Raw genomic sequence first — 14,794 nt, forward strand, 5'->3', positions numbered from 1 at the left:
CCCTACCCATTGCTATCCCTAATCGGCATGAAGAAGATGATAATAAATTCTACTCATTTGATGATAGCATGTGTAATCATGATCAATATTACATCTTGGTTAAAAAGTACTAGTTTAATGACAATAAATTAATAATAATATTTCATGATTCAAGCTAATGTCACTTCCATGACAGCTAGCATACCACCTTTTCCTTGATTAACCCGCCAACTTATTAGCATGTGTAAGACTTACAAGTTTTTGGCGGTTCAGACCGTGATAAGTTTCGATAGCTATTTTTTGGTAGTTTTGACCGTCAATAAATTTACCGACGAGCAATTTATTGGCAGATTTTGGCTGCCAATTGGCCGCCAATAAATTTAAACTTACTGGCAGTTTTTGCTTGTTATAGAGGGTTTTTGGCCCCCAATAAATTGTTATTTTCTTGTAGTGACCCTATTTGGATTTTTCGGAGTCCCGTTGTAACGACCCGATTTTTAGTAAATCGATATTTTATATATTTGCATATATTTTGGGTTAGTGTTAAATATTTATTTACGCGACGTATAATTATTTATCGCGAACATAAGTTTGTGAGCGAAACCTTTGTCGTGTTAGTGGGCTTGGGGCGTGTGAGAGCTTAATGGGCCTAAGCCATTGGGCTTGGTTCATGACCAATAGAGAGTGGTATAAGTACCAAGTCAAACCAAGTAATAGTATCATAACTTGTTTTTCATGAGAAGTTTGAAGTTGGTAAGCTTAGAAGCAAGAACAAGCTAAGCTAGGGTTTTGGCAAGAAGAACACGAGCAAGGAGAAGAGATTTAGAGGCCAAGAATCATCGTTCAATCTAAGGTGAGAGTGGTTAAGCATAAGCTTGGGTGATCCAAGAGAGGGGAGGTGTCTAGCCTCCATTCCTAAACTCTCTCATCCAATTTCTTTGGGGTTTTGGGTGAAGTTTCTTTATCATAAACATGTCTTTTCATCTTAGTATGCTTAATGAACATCTAGGAGGGAATATGTATATGTTTGATGATGGTTTTGCATGTTTATGCAACTTTGCTTATTTTGCAAGAAATTGGCATGATTTTGTATGTGTGATGTGTTTTGGTGTTTGTGAATGTTAATACATGTATATATGTATGGTATATACATGATTGATCACTTGTTATGCATTTATAACATGTTATAATGTATTTTGGATGGATTTGAATGTTAAACCGCCTTAGAAAACTCAAGAACAGATTTTCTTTCTGGTGTGGTTCGCTTAGCGACCAGAAGTTCGCTACAGCGAACCTGTTCGCTACAAGTTCGCTACCTGTTCGCCATGTACCTGTAATCCTCTGATGTAGTTCGCTACAGCGAACTGAGCTTCGCTTAGCGAATAAGTTCGCTACCTGTTCGCTATGGATTCGCTTAGCGAACAGTACTGAACCTGCAACTTTTGTTATTGTTTATAAGTGTATCTAGGCACTTGTAACATGGTTTTGTTTTGGTTTTGAATTATTATATGTTTAATAATCGTGTTGTGTGATGGCATTTATGTAAAATGTCAAAGAAGTATATGTGTTTTTGTATATCGGGTTGTCCGATAAAGAAGAATATCAGTTTGTCTGATAAAGAAGTTTAATGGATTATGTTATCCATGTAGTGAGCAGTAGCTTCGTGCTAAGTGATTATCATATGTTTGGTAAATGCATGGCATTCATAAACTCATGCATTATTTAGGGATATCAGACTTGTCTGATAAAGAAGGATATTGGACTTGTCCAATAAAGAAGGATATCAATGGTAAGTTCCTTGATAAAGAAGATGGTACCACATGCATTAGTCGTGTCTAGGTTGGCATGACATTGAATGTTTGACATTAGTCGCATTTGAGTAAATGTGCAATTATGTGTTATGTGTTATGTGAGTTCTTTGTGTTGTCCGAAACGACGTGAAACTATCTGGTTGTGTATTTGTGAGTATGTGTTATCTGGTGTATTACTTATTGAGGCATGTGTGTGAGTTAGTATTACGTGATAGGTTGAATATAGGTGCGTTTCTATATTCGTATGTATGTGATTATGTTTTCTAACTCTCTACCTAATTGTTATGTGCTGGACCTTTGGGGGTTCAGGTATTCAGGTCGAGGTTTCGATCGAGCTTTAGCTGTAGATCGTTTTGGTGTGGAGCACTTTTGGTGAGGAGCTAGTGTAGGCTACCTTTGTATAGTTTTTGTTAAGTTTAGTTTGGTTGAGATGTATATTAGTGCTCTGGTAGTTTGTAACATCGAGTCGGGGATCGTTTGTATTCCGTCGTATATCGATGCGAACATCTTAACTTACGTTTTATGTAGATGAATCATCTTTTGAACTATTTTGTTCATTGCTTTGTTAAATCCTTTATGTTATGTTTTCCGCTGCGACGTTTCGTGTCACGTGCACGATCGTTTCATAAAATGTTTTCCCGTAGCGCTCCGGCTACTTATCTTTAAAGAGTTTTTAAGATCACGTTTTTAAGGGTAGTTAATTCGGGGTGTTACAATAGTTGGTATCAGAGCAGGTCGGTTCATGTGAGCCATTAGGATTTTCTTTCTCTTGTATGAAGCATGTGTTGGGTACACTGTTAATACATTCTAACGTCGAGTTGTGATTCGTTCAGGAATCATGGCTGCTGCTAGGACCAACGCTCAGATTGCACAAGCTTTGACTGCTTTGACTACATTGGTGGTAAGGGATAATGACCCGGGAAGGGATAGTGAGAAAAGATTGGAAAGGTTTATGTCGCATAAACCAACTCTGTTTACCGGAGGCTATAACCCGGAGGGGGCTATCAAGTGGTTAGACGAGGTTGAGATCATCTTTGAAGCGATGTGTTGTTCTGAGGAGAACAAGACTACTTTGGGAACTTATGCCCTTAGAGAGGAGGCAATCGTTTGGTGGAGGAATGTGAGACTCAGGATAGGAGTGGACGGTGTTGCTATCGTTTGGGAAACTTTCAAAAGGGAATTTTTAAGGAAGTACTTTCCGGCTGATGTGAAGAATAAGAAAGTGATCGAGTTCATGGAGCTCAAGCAAGGAAATTTATCGGTCGCCGAGTATTCGGCTAAGTTTGAAGCTTTGTGTGTGTTTAGTCCACACTACAACACGGTGGAAGCCGAAGAGGATAAGTGTGTCAAGTTCGAGAGTGGACTTCGTCCGGATATCAAGCTTTTGATTGGATTTTCTGAAATCAGGGATTTTCCGACCCTTATGACCAAGGCAAGGATTTGTGATGAAGATAGCAAAGCCAAGACCAACTACTATAAGGCTCTGAATGATAGGAAAGGAAAAGGTTTGGATCGTGGTAAGCCGTATGAGAACAAGGGCAATGCAAGTGGAAAGAAGAAGCAAGGAAGTGGAAGTTGTTACAAATGTGGAGAGCGGGGTCATATGTCATATGATTGCCCGAGGAAAAGCGACAAGTGTTTCAATTGTGGACAGTTTGGGCACAAGGCCGATGCTTGTCGGGTGAAAGTGTTTTGTTTCAATTGTGGCGAGGAAGGTCACAAGAGTCCGGTATGCAAGAAACCGAAGATGCCGCGTTGAGGGTTCGTTCTCTGTTTTATCTCTTAGGTAATTTCGAGGGCGAAATTCTTTTAAGGGGGGTAGAGTTGTAACGACCCGATTTTTAGTAAATCGATATTTTATATATTTGCATATATTTTGGGTTAGTGTTAAATATTTATTTACGCGACGTATAATTATTTATCGCGAACATAAGTTTGTGAGCGAAACCTTTGTCGTGTTAGTGGGCTTGGGGCGTGTGAGAGCTTAATGGGCCTAAGCCATTGGGCTTGGTTCATGACCAATAGAGAGTGGTATAAGTACCAAGTCAAACCAAGGAATAGTATCATAACTTGTTTTTCATGAGAAGTTTGAAGTTGGTAAGCTTAGAAGCAAGAACAAGCTAAGCTAGGGTTTTGGCAAGAAGAACACGAGCAAGGAGAAGAGATTTAGAGGCCAAGAATCATCGTTCAATCTAAGGTGAGAGTGGTTAAGCATAAGCTTGGGTGATCCAAGAGAGGGGAGGTGTCTAGCCTCCATTCCTAAACTCTCTCATCCAATTTCTTTGGGGTTTTGGGTGAAGTTTCTTTATCATAAACATGTCTTTTCATCTTAGTATGCTTAATGAACATCTAGGAGGGAATATGTATATGTTTGATGATGGTTTTGCATGTTTATGCAACTTTGCTTATTTTGCAAGAAATTGGCATGATTTTGTATGTGTGATGTGTTTTGGTGTTTGTGAATGTTAATACATGTATATATGTATGATATATACATGATTGATCACTTGTTATGCATTTATAACATGTTATAATGTATTTTGGATGGATTTGAATGTTAAACCGCCTTAGAAAACTCAAGAACAAATTTTCTTTCTGGTGTGGTTCGCTTAGCGACCAGAAGTTCGCTACAGCGAACCTGTTCGCTACAAGTTCGCTACCTGTTCGCCATGTACCTGTAATCCTCTGATGTAGTTCGCTACAGCGAACTGAGCTTCGCTTAGCGAATAAGTTCGCTACCTGTTCGCTATGGATTCGCTTAGCGAACAGTACTGAACCTGCAACTTTTGTTATTGTTTATAAGTGTATCTAGGCACTTGTAACATGGTTTTGTTTTGGTTTTGAATTATTATATGTTTAATAATCGTGTTGTGTGATGGCATTTATGTAAAATGTCAAAGAAGTATATGTGTTTTTGTATATCGGGTTGTCCGATAAAGAAGAATATCAGTTTGTCTGATAAAGAAGTTTAATGGATTATGTTATCCATGTAGTGAGCAGTAGCTTCGTGCTAAGTGATTATCATATGTTTGGTAAATGCATGGCATTCATAAACTCATGCATTATTTAGGGATATCAGACTTGTCTGATAAAGAAGGATATTGGACTTGTCCAATAAAGAAGGATATCAATGGTAAGTTCCTTGATAAAGAAGATGGTACCACATGCATTAGTCGTGTCTAGGTTGGCATGACATTGAATGTTTGGCATTAGTCGCATTTGAGTAAATGTGCAATTATGTGTTATGTGTTATGTGAGTTCTTTGTGTTGTCCGAAACGACGTGAAACTATCTGGTTGTGTATTTGTGAGTATGTGTTATCTGGTGTATTACTTATTGAGGCATGTGTGTGAGTTAGTATTACGTGATAGGTTGAATATAGGTGCGTTTCTATATTCGTATGTATGTGATTATGTTTTCTAACTCTCTACCTAATTGTTATGTGCTGGACCTTTGGGGGTTCAGGTATTCAGGTCGAGGTTTCGATCGAGCTTTAGCTGTAGATCGTTTTGGTGTGGAGCACTTTTGGTGAGGAGCTAGTGTAGGCTACCTTTGTATAGTTTTTGTTAAGTTTAGTTTGGTTGAGATGTATATTAGTGCTCTGGTAGTTTGTAACATCGAGTCGGGGATCGTTTGTATTCCGTCGTATATCGATGCGAACATCTTAACTTACGTTTTATGTAGATGAATCATCTTTTGAACTATTTTGTTCATTGCTTTGTTAAATCCTTTATGTTATGTTTTCCGCTGCGACGTTTCGTGTCACGTGCACGATCGTTTCATAAAATGTTTTCCCGTAGCGCTCCGGCTACTTATCTTTAAAGAGTTTTTAAGATCACGTTTTTAAGGGTAGTTAGTTCGGGGTGTTACACCCGTCATGATTTAGCATTTTCAAAGTCCCATCCTTATTCGGCAATTTCGGGGTCCCATCCTGATTTGACATTTTTAGAGTCCCATATTTATTTTTTCGGAGTCCCACCCTATTTGGTTTTTTCGGAGTCCCATCCTTATTTTAAATTTTCGGAGTCCTATCCTTATTTTGGTGTTTTCGGAGTCCCATCTTTATTCTCGGAGTCCTACCTTATTTAGTAACTTAGAGTCACATCCTCGCTGACAATTTAGAGTCCCATTTTGGTTGGCAAGTTAGAGTTCCATCATTGTTGGTAATTATGAGTCTCGTCCTCGCCATCAATTTAGAGCCCCATCTTCATTCACCTTCCCGGATCAAAATTTGGGGTCTTCTTGTATTTAACTATCTTTTATCACTATAATGCGATTAAAGATATTTAAATAGGTGCAGATGTCATACCCCAAATTTTGCTTGTCTTTTACTATTATATGGATTGTTTTTCGCATTTATTTTCAAATATGTGAATTAGTCAATTTGGTAGTAAAAAGTGTGTTCAAAGAGTTTCAAGCGTGAGGATGCGTGTTTGAGTCTCATTAGTGTCTTTTTTATAAATATTTTGTTATGGATATTTAGTGGATGTCCATATAGGTTCTGACCCATGTTATTGGCCCATTACATTTGCCTATAAATAGAACCTATGACTAATGTAAACTACTTACTTGGTCAATCAGACTAATTCTATTCTTTCTCTCTTCTCTTCTTCTCTCCTCTATACTTATATATTATTATTATTACTTATATTTCACAACACGTTATCAGCACGAGCTTACCAACTGATAATGAGCTTTGACACTAGCATCAATAAGGATGATACATGTCTTCTGGATAGTGCAACTACCCACACAATTTTTAAAGATAAAAAATATTTCTCTTCTTTGGTGAAACGAGAAACTAATGTCAGTACAATATCCGACCACTTCAAAAATAATTGAAGGCTCCGGAAGAGCAGAAATATTGTTATATGGTGGAACAAAGTTACATATTGAGAATGCATTATATTCCTCCATGTCTTATAGAAATTTATTAAGTTTCAAGGATATTCGTCTAAATGGATACCATATCGAAACAAGAAATGAAGGAGGTATTGAATACCTTTGTATCACAAAGCGAAATTTGCATAAAACATGTGTATTGAAGAAACTACCTGCTTTTTTTTCGGGTTTGTACTACACTTATATTAGTACAATTGAAACACATGTTATTGTAAACCAGAAGTTTACAAATCATAATGTAAACCAGAAGTTTACAAACCATGATAAATTTGTTGTTTGGCATGACCGGCTAGGCCATCCCGGTTCTATAATGATGCGAAATATAATTAAAAACTCATGTGGTCATCAATTGAAGAGCAGGAGATTCTTCAATCTAATAAGCACTCATGTGCTTCTTGTTCACAAGGGAAGTTGATAATTCGGCCATCACCATTAAAAATTAATAGTGAACCTCTAAATTTTCTAGAACGTATACATGGTGATATTTGTGGACCAATACACCCACCATGTGGACCATTTAGATATTTTATGGTTTTAATTGACGCGTCAACTAGGTGGTCACATGTTTGTTTGTTGTCAACTTGCAACCAGGCATTTGCGAGACTGTTAGCTCAACTAATTTGAATAAGAGCTCACTTTCCTGATTATCCCGTCAAGAAAATACGTCATGATAATGCTGCTGAGTTTTCATCTCAAGCATTTAATGAGTATTGTATATCCATTGGGATTGACATTGAACACCCTGTAGCACATGTTCATACACAAAATGGAATGGCGGAATCACTTATCAAGCGTATACAATTAATTGCAAGACCACTCCTTATGAGATACAAACTTCCAATTTCCGCTTGGGGACATGCAATTTTACATGCTGCATCATTAATTCGCATCAGGCCAACAAGTTATAATAGCTCCTCCCCTTTAAAATTGGTTTTTGGTCAAGAACCAAATATTTCCCATCTAAGAATTTTTGGATGTGCGGTGTATGTACCAATTTACCCTCCTCAATGCACTAAGATGGGTCCACATAGAAGGTTAGGAATATATGTTGGATATGAATCTCCATATATTATTAAGTACCTTGAGCCAACAACAGGGGATTTATTTACAGCGAGATTTACTGATTGTCATTTTGATGAATCAAATTTCCCAACATTAGGGGGAGAGAATAAACAGCTAGAAAAAGAGATCAGTTGGAATGAATTATCATTATCTCATTTTGATCCTCGAACTAAACAATGTGAACTAGAAGTTCAAAAGATAATTCATCTACAAAGTTTAGCAAATCAATTACCAAATGCATTCACTGATCCAAAGGGTATGACTAAGTCATATATACCAGCTGTTAATCTCCGATAAAATTGGATGTCCCTGTCAGACAATGTATTGTTGCAAATGAGTCTCAACCGCGCCTGAAGCGTGGTAGGCCAGTCGGTTCCAAAGATAGAAATCCTCGAATGAGAAAAGGAGCTAAAAATATAGATGGCACAAATGAAGATACAGAAGCTCTAAAAGAGCCTTCAGACATAACTGATATTTCAGTCTCCGAAGAAATTGATCAGGTACCTGAAATTCATGAAAATAATGAGATCTCAATGAATTATGTCACTAGTGGAATACAATGGAACTGAAATAATGTCAACGTTGATGATGTTTTTGCATATAATATAACGCTAAATATGATAAATAATAATGAGGATCATGAACCAAAATCTATTAAAGATTGTCAACAAAATGAGAATTGGCCAAAATGGAAAGATGCAAATGATGCAGAACTAAACTCACTTTACAAACGACAAGTTTTTGGACCTGTTGTCCGCACACCCGAAGGTGTAAAACCAGTTGGATATAAATGGGTGTTTGTGCGAAAACGAAATGAAAACGGTGAAATTGTGAGATATAAAGCGAGACTAGTTGCAAGGATTTTCGCAAAGACCCGATATCGATTTTGACGAGACATATTCACCAGTAGTTGATGCAACTACTTTTAGGTACTTAATTAGCCTTATAGCACACAAAGGGCTAAATATGCACATGATGGATGTTGTTACAGCATATTTGTATGGCTCACTTGATAGTGACATTTATATGAAACTCCCTGAAGGATTTCATTTTCCTAATGCCAATAATTTAAAGTCTCGAGAAGAATACTCCATCAAATTGAATAAGTCTCTCTATGGACTAAAACAGTCTGGACGCATGTGGTATAACCGTCTCAGTGAATATTTGCTAAGAGAGGGTTATTAAAATGACTCCATTTGCCCATGCATTTTTATAAAAGTATCAGAAAGTGAATTTGCTATAATTGCTGTCTATGTTGATGACATAAATATTATTGGAACTCCTGAAGAGCTTTCAAAAGCCATAACTTGCTTAAAGAAAGAGTTTGAGATGAAAGACTTGGGAAAGACAAAATTTTGTCTTGGATTACAAATTGAGCATATGAAAAATGGAATTTTTGTGCATCAAGAAGCTTATATAGCAAAAATGTTAAAACATTTTTACATGGACAAATCTCATCTGTTATCTACTCCAATGGTTGTTAGATCATTGGACGTGGAGAAAGATCCTTTCAGACATAAAGAAGAGGATGAAGAACTAATTGGTCATGAAGTACCATATCTGAGTGTGATAGGAGCACTAATGTATCTTGCTAATTATACACGTCCTGATATAGCATTTTCTGTCAATCTACTATCAAGGTATAGTTCTTCACCTACAAAAAGACATTGGAACGGAGTCAAACATATATTTCGTTATCTTAAAGGTACAATGGATATGGGGCTGTCTTTTAATGAATGAAATTGAAGGGAATTTAAAGGGGCTGTCTTTTACCTTTCTAGAGGAACCAAACCTTAATCCTTTGGGGTATAAATAAGACAAGAAAAAACACAGAAAGGGGGGAGTTTCACGCAAAGGAGAGAACCAAAAAATCATCAATAGCCACAATACAAAAATAGAGAAAACGAAAGCACTACAATCCTTGCCTCCATTGCCAAGAGCCAAATAGAAAGCGAAAAATCGTTAACAGAAGAAGGACTGAAAGAAATCGGTACACATACTTCTTTTCTCTGAAAATCTCATATGTTATTGAAGCATTGTATTTTTGTAGTCTTTGATATTAGTTTATTATTATATGGCTGCTCGTGCACACTTACTTTCCATGAGGTATTGTTGTAGTATTTCATTGTTTTCATGGGTGGATTAATACATGCATTGCTATATATTTATGGTCTTTAAAAGTATACCATAGTCAGCGTTATCGGTTTGTGCTTGTTTTATAAACCATTTAATTTTGCTTTCTTGGCTTACTTTGTTGTATTCTTGCAATTGATCTATTGGTGTATATGCATATATATATAGGTTATTGTATTGAAATCATAGTGTAAACAAATATAATTGACTTAGAAATATATGTACATATTTAATCTGTTCATCGTGTGAATCATGTGCATAAAAGGAACAAATTACTATTGGCAATAATCCCTTCAAGTAAAGTATATAAAACCAGGAGCCAATCTTTCATCACACTAACTTAGTAAAAAGTACAATTTTAGATGATTAAAACTACAATACCGATAGCCTTTTTCATCTCTACTACGATATAGCCTCCTTTTCGTGGCAGAAAATTAAAAAAATAAAAAAATCAAAAAAATCAAATATAATAAAAATACTAAACGAATGTAAAAGGAGTGGATTGACGTATGACTACCCCACTTCCCGGTTTTCTGGACTCTTGACGTATGACTCGTAGTCCGGATAATCGTCATTCTCTTAAAAAACAATAAAATCAATTTCAACCCATCAAACATTTATTTTCACGCCCGTGTGCGTTCGATTATTTTTTTTCGAGCGGATGTCATCGCCTAAGTGTGAGTCCGTCTTCTCAATCAAAAAATTTTCCGCCCAAGCGCGGCTTAAAATATTTTCATAAATAAAATCAACCAACCAACAATCATTTTCTACCCAGAACTACGTGTAGCTTTGAATTTTCCATCGCACCGGGGAATACGTAGGAGCAAGATTCAACATCTTGTCAAGTACACTAATAAAAACTAACTTTTTCCCCTCTTGTAAATAACCCCGATAATTAATAAAAAGCAAGCAAATAAATTAAAACACTTTTTTAACCCTAAAATTAACGAGAAGGTTCCCGTTGAGTACAACGGATGTGAGGAGTGCTAATACCTTCCCCTCACATAATCGACTTCCGAACTCGGAAATGGTTGCGACGACCATCTTCCCATTTCTTTCAAGGTGTTATCGATATTTTCCTGTTCCTTCGGGAATAAATAAAGTTCGGTGGCAACTTTACTGTCTAAGCGAGCACTTACCACCCACGCATTTTTCTACCCGCTTCAACTACCATTGGCATGCGGCTGAGCGAAATACATGCTAAACACAACGGTGACATTGTAGATTTTATAGGTTCAGAATGTATGAAATATATTTTGTTTTGTGCCTTTGAATTCTGCTGTGGTGCTACTGTTATGTCATGGAGTAGCAATGGTTTTTTATACACCTAAAAAATCAGTTATATTGTTTAGCCTTGCTCCCTCAATGTTGAAATGTTTTATGATATGCATAGTTTTCACAACAAGATAGCATTATTCTATGATCGAAAGGAAAGGATGATAGTTGATGGAATTTTCATATGGTCATATTTGATTAAAATGTTGGTTGTTTATGAAATAATCAATTTTATATATCCTTTTGAGGATCAAAATCAATGTAACGCAAAAAAAATGATAAAAATTAAATTTTATACATGTCACGAGTCTTTAAAGACTCTACTATAAAATTCGATGTGACCGAACCATCCAACAATAGGGTGATTCTCTTTTGTATTGTACTTATTATGATTTGGTTTATAAGTTTGTTTGCTCTTTTGGATCATTGATGTTTGTCCTTTAGAACCATATTAATTGCATATAAAAAAAAAGAGTAAAAATAAAATTTTATACATTTCATGAGTCTTTGAAGGCTCTACTATAAAATTCGATATGATTGCGCCATCCACTTAATTATGTTTAATTTACCATGATCAGCAACATGCATGATTGACAACATCCATGATTGACATATAATGATAAACTCATGAAAGAAAAAATAGTCAACAACAAAAAGAATGTCCGGGTTGGTTCTAATTCTCGTGATCCAATTGAACTTTAATTTGTTTTCGATGTCTTTTTCCAGCTAGGTACTTTATTTTGATGTTCTTTCAATATGAATATGTACTTAATTTCAATTGCAATGTGAGACTATTTATGTTTTCTTTCCACTAGGCTGTTTTGGTAATGATCTTGCAATTGCTTAATAGTATGTTTCTTTTGCTTATAGTATCCATGATTGATATGTAAATAATGCTCCCCTTAATTAATTTTCATATGCATGCTTATGACTAGCTTTCTTGGCTCATAGCATCCATGATTGGCTCATAGCATCCATGATTGATATATAAATGATGCTCCCCCTAACGAATTTCCATATGCTTATGACTAGCTGTCTTAGCTCATAACAACCATGATTGGTATATAAATCATGCTCCACCGAACCTGTGTCTAGTTATATATATATATATATTTCCCAAAATTTCAGTGTAGTAACTGCTATTCAATTGAAATTAGCTCTTAGAATAAAAGAACATGGAGCTAATCCAATAGTAATTTTTACTTTGTATAAGAACTAAGATATTAGATGTATGATTCTATATTTATTTACAAGAGAAAAAGGAAGAAGGTTCAAACTAACTAATTCAACTGAAGCAATCTTTGCTGCATAACAGAAGAACCCACCATTCCCAAAGTTCTCTTCTCATCAAATTCTTGCAAAACATTAATAAGTCTACGTGCTTTCTTTTCTGCTTGAGGTGTACCATCCGTAAGAAGTGAATAAAGCAAAGGCATAACAACGGAAGCATTCTTCGCCAGAACATCAACAACTTCCACACCAATATTAACACACAGCGACGACAAAATGGAAACACAGTACTCCTTCTCTGCACGCAAAGTTGCAGATTGCCAAATCCGAACAACCAAACCAAAACCCGAACATTCTAATACCGCACGAGAGCCTTCCACACTCTCCGCCAATGCTACCAAAACGGCTAAACAATCATTAACAACATAACGTTTATCAGAAGAAGCCAAAACGCTAATTATCACAGGAACAACACCAGAAGCAAGCACCTTAGAATGATTCTTAGCAAGCAATAACAACCCGAAAATCGCATCCACTGCGCTCTTTTTTCCTCGAATTGTTCCTTCCTTTATCAATTTCACTAAACCAGAAACTGCCTCTGAATTTTCACCTATTAATTTTCTATACTCTTTCACCGAAGTGAGATAAAATATTATACCACCTGCAACACGACGAGCTTCTAAACTGTACCCTCTATTGAGAACCTTAACAATTGTTTTTAATCCTCGACTCTCCATGATAACTTCGCGGCCATTACTATGCTTTGAAAGCTTCAAAAGAGCAGAAATTGCATTCTCTTGCATCGTTGAAGTTAAAACAAGATCAAGCAAAGGTGGTACAGTTCCATTTTCAACCAAACATGCCGTATTAAAAACATTTGATTTCGCTAGTAAACGAATCTCATAAGCTGCTTTGTTTTTCTGTTCATCAGTTCCGAAAACTAGTCTCCGAGCAAGTGACCATGACGCAAACTGTATCGCGTGAGCTGCAGCCGAACTACCAGGACTAACAGTGGGTGCAGTTACGCTATGAGGTTTGGTAGTTAAACTTAAAATTGAAATGCCCTTATCATAACAGAATTGTTGGATAAGATTTTTCAGTGCTGTGTTGGGAAAAAACTCTGTGGAAATGAGTCTCTCCCCGGTTTTCGGACATGTCATGTTTCCGGCTTCAAACCATTTCTGAATTGAAGTTCTGTTATATGTTTGGCCAGTGGAAACGGTTACAGGATCTAACATTAGCTCAAGAGAAATTGGACAACGGTAATCATCTGGTGTTACAGAGATTAATTTCTCAATACTAGAACCGAATTGAGATCCATTGTTATGGTTTAACAATTGAAAATCTAGAGTTTCGAATATTACCACACGACAATAACATAAAAAACCAATTAAACCACTCAACAAATGAACCAACTCTTTCTCTTGATTTTGATTTTGTAATTCGTCTTGGAGGAATTTGATTTCTTCATTACAATCGAACCAAGTTTTGATTTGAACATAATTGAGAACTTGTTTGATTGAATCAATTTCAGGTTCGATTCCTTTCTCGAATTGATTCAAAATTATATCAACGCGTTTGGCTTCACGTTCGTCATTATGGTCGAGTTGGAGATTGTTTTTTCTCTTTTGTTTGATTAGTAGTTGAATTACCTCTTTAACCTCCTCATCGCAAACATCGATGAGGTGGAGAGGTAACGCGTCGAGAGATTCCAAAACGGAATGGGTGAGAAGATGAAACTGTGTGGCAATAAATTGAGATTTGACGAGAAACCAGAGGCGTGTAGTTTTGAGGGAACAATCTTGGAATAAGAAATGGATTTTTTGGAGGGTGAAATAAAGCTCTGAGAAGATTGGAATGGTTTGTTTTAGGATATGAGAGTTATGGGATTGAAGTTGTTGGAAGAAAATGAGGAGAATTTGGATTTGGCGTTTAGTTTCTCTGGTGTTTCGTTTTTGTGTGGGAAAGGAGTTTGGTTGGAAAGTGATTATAGTTTGTGAGAGAGTGATTAGTGCAGTTAGGAGGGTTGCCGGATATATGGATTTGCAGGGGTGAACGGCGGGGAAGGATAAGGGACGGCGATGATGAGTTGCAGTCATTTAAGAATTTGAAGGTAAGGGGAAATGTGTTCACCAAGGGAGAATATGATGATAATTCAATTTCAATTATTATATATGATATGATTTGGTCAAATAGATTTATTTGTTATTTGTTTTTTATGATTTGGCTATGCATATAAAATGTTATCTTTATATCAATTGAGCTGACATCACGAGAGGACTTTTTTTTTGTCTGTAGTGTAATTAGAGCTGTCAAAACGGGCGGCCCGACCGAATTCGGGCCGGCCCGGTCGGGCTTCGGGCTTCGTCGGGCCGGGAAAAAAGTCCGGATAAAAAAATGGGC

At 36.5% G+C, this 14,794-nt stretch overlaps 1 protein-coding gene across 1 annotated transcript; it reads right to left on the reverse strand.

Moving 5' to 3' along the window:
• Positions 1-12,343: 12,343 nt before the first annotated feature.
• LOC123911110 (U-box domain-containing protein 18-like) lies at positions 12,344-14,605 on the reverse strand. The gene has a single exon (XM_045962462.1). It carries the CDS (start codon positions 14,488-14,490, stop codon positions 12,442-12,444), a length of 2,049 nt encoding a protein of 682 aa, XP_045818418.1. The 5' UTR covers positions 14,491-14,605; the 3' UTR covers positions 12,344-12,441.
• Positions 14,606-14,794: the final 189 nt, after the last annotated feature.

This window comes from Trifolium pratense, linkage group LG2, assembly GCF_020283565.1.
Source record: "Trifolium pratense cultivar HEN17-A07 linkage group LG2, ARS_RC_1.1, whole genome shotgun sequence".
In the NCBI taxonomy this organism is placed as follows: domain Eukaryota; kingdom Viridiplantae; phylum Streptophyta; class Magnoliopsida; order Fabales; family Fabaceae; genus Trifolium; species Trifolium pratense.

Bases quoted from the DNA above. Each gene is read 5' to 3' on its own strand.
- LOC123911110 (XM_045962462.1), bottom strand. From the start codon at position 14,490: ATGACTGCAACTCATCATCGCCGTCCCTTATCCTTCCCCGCCGTTCAC.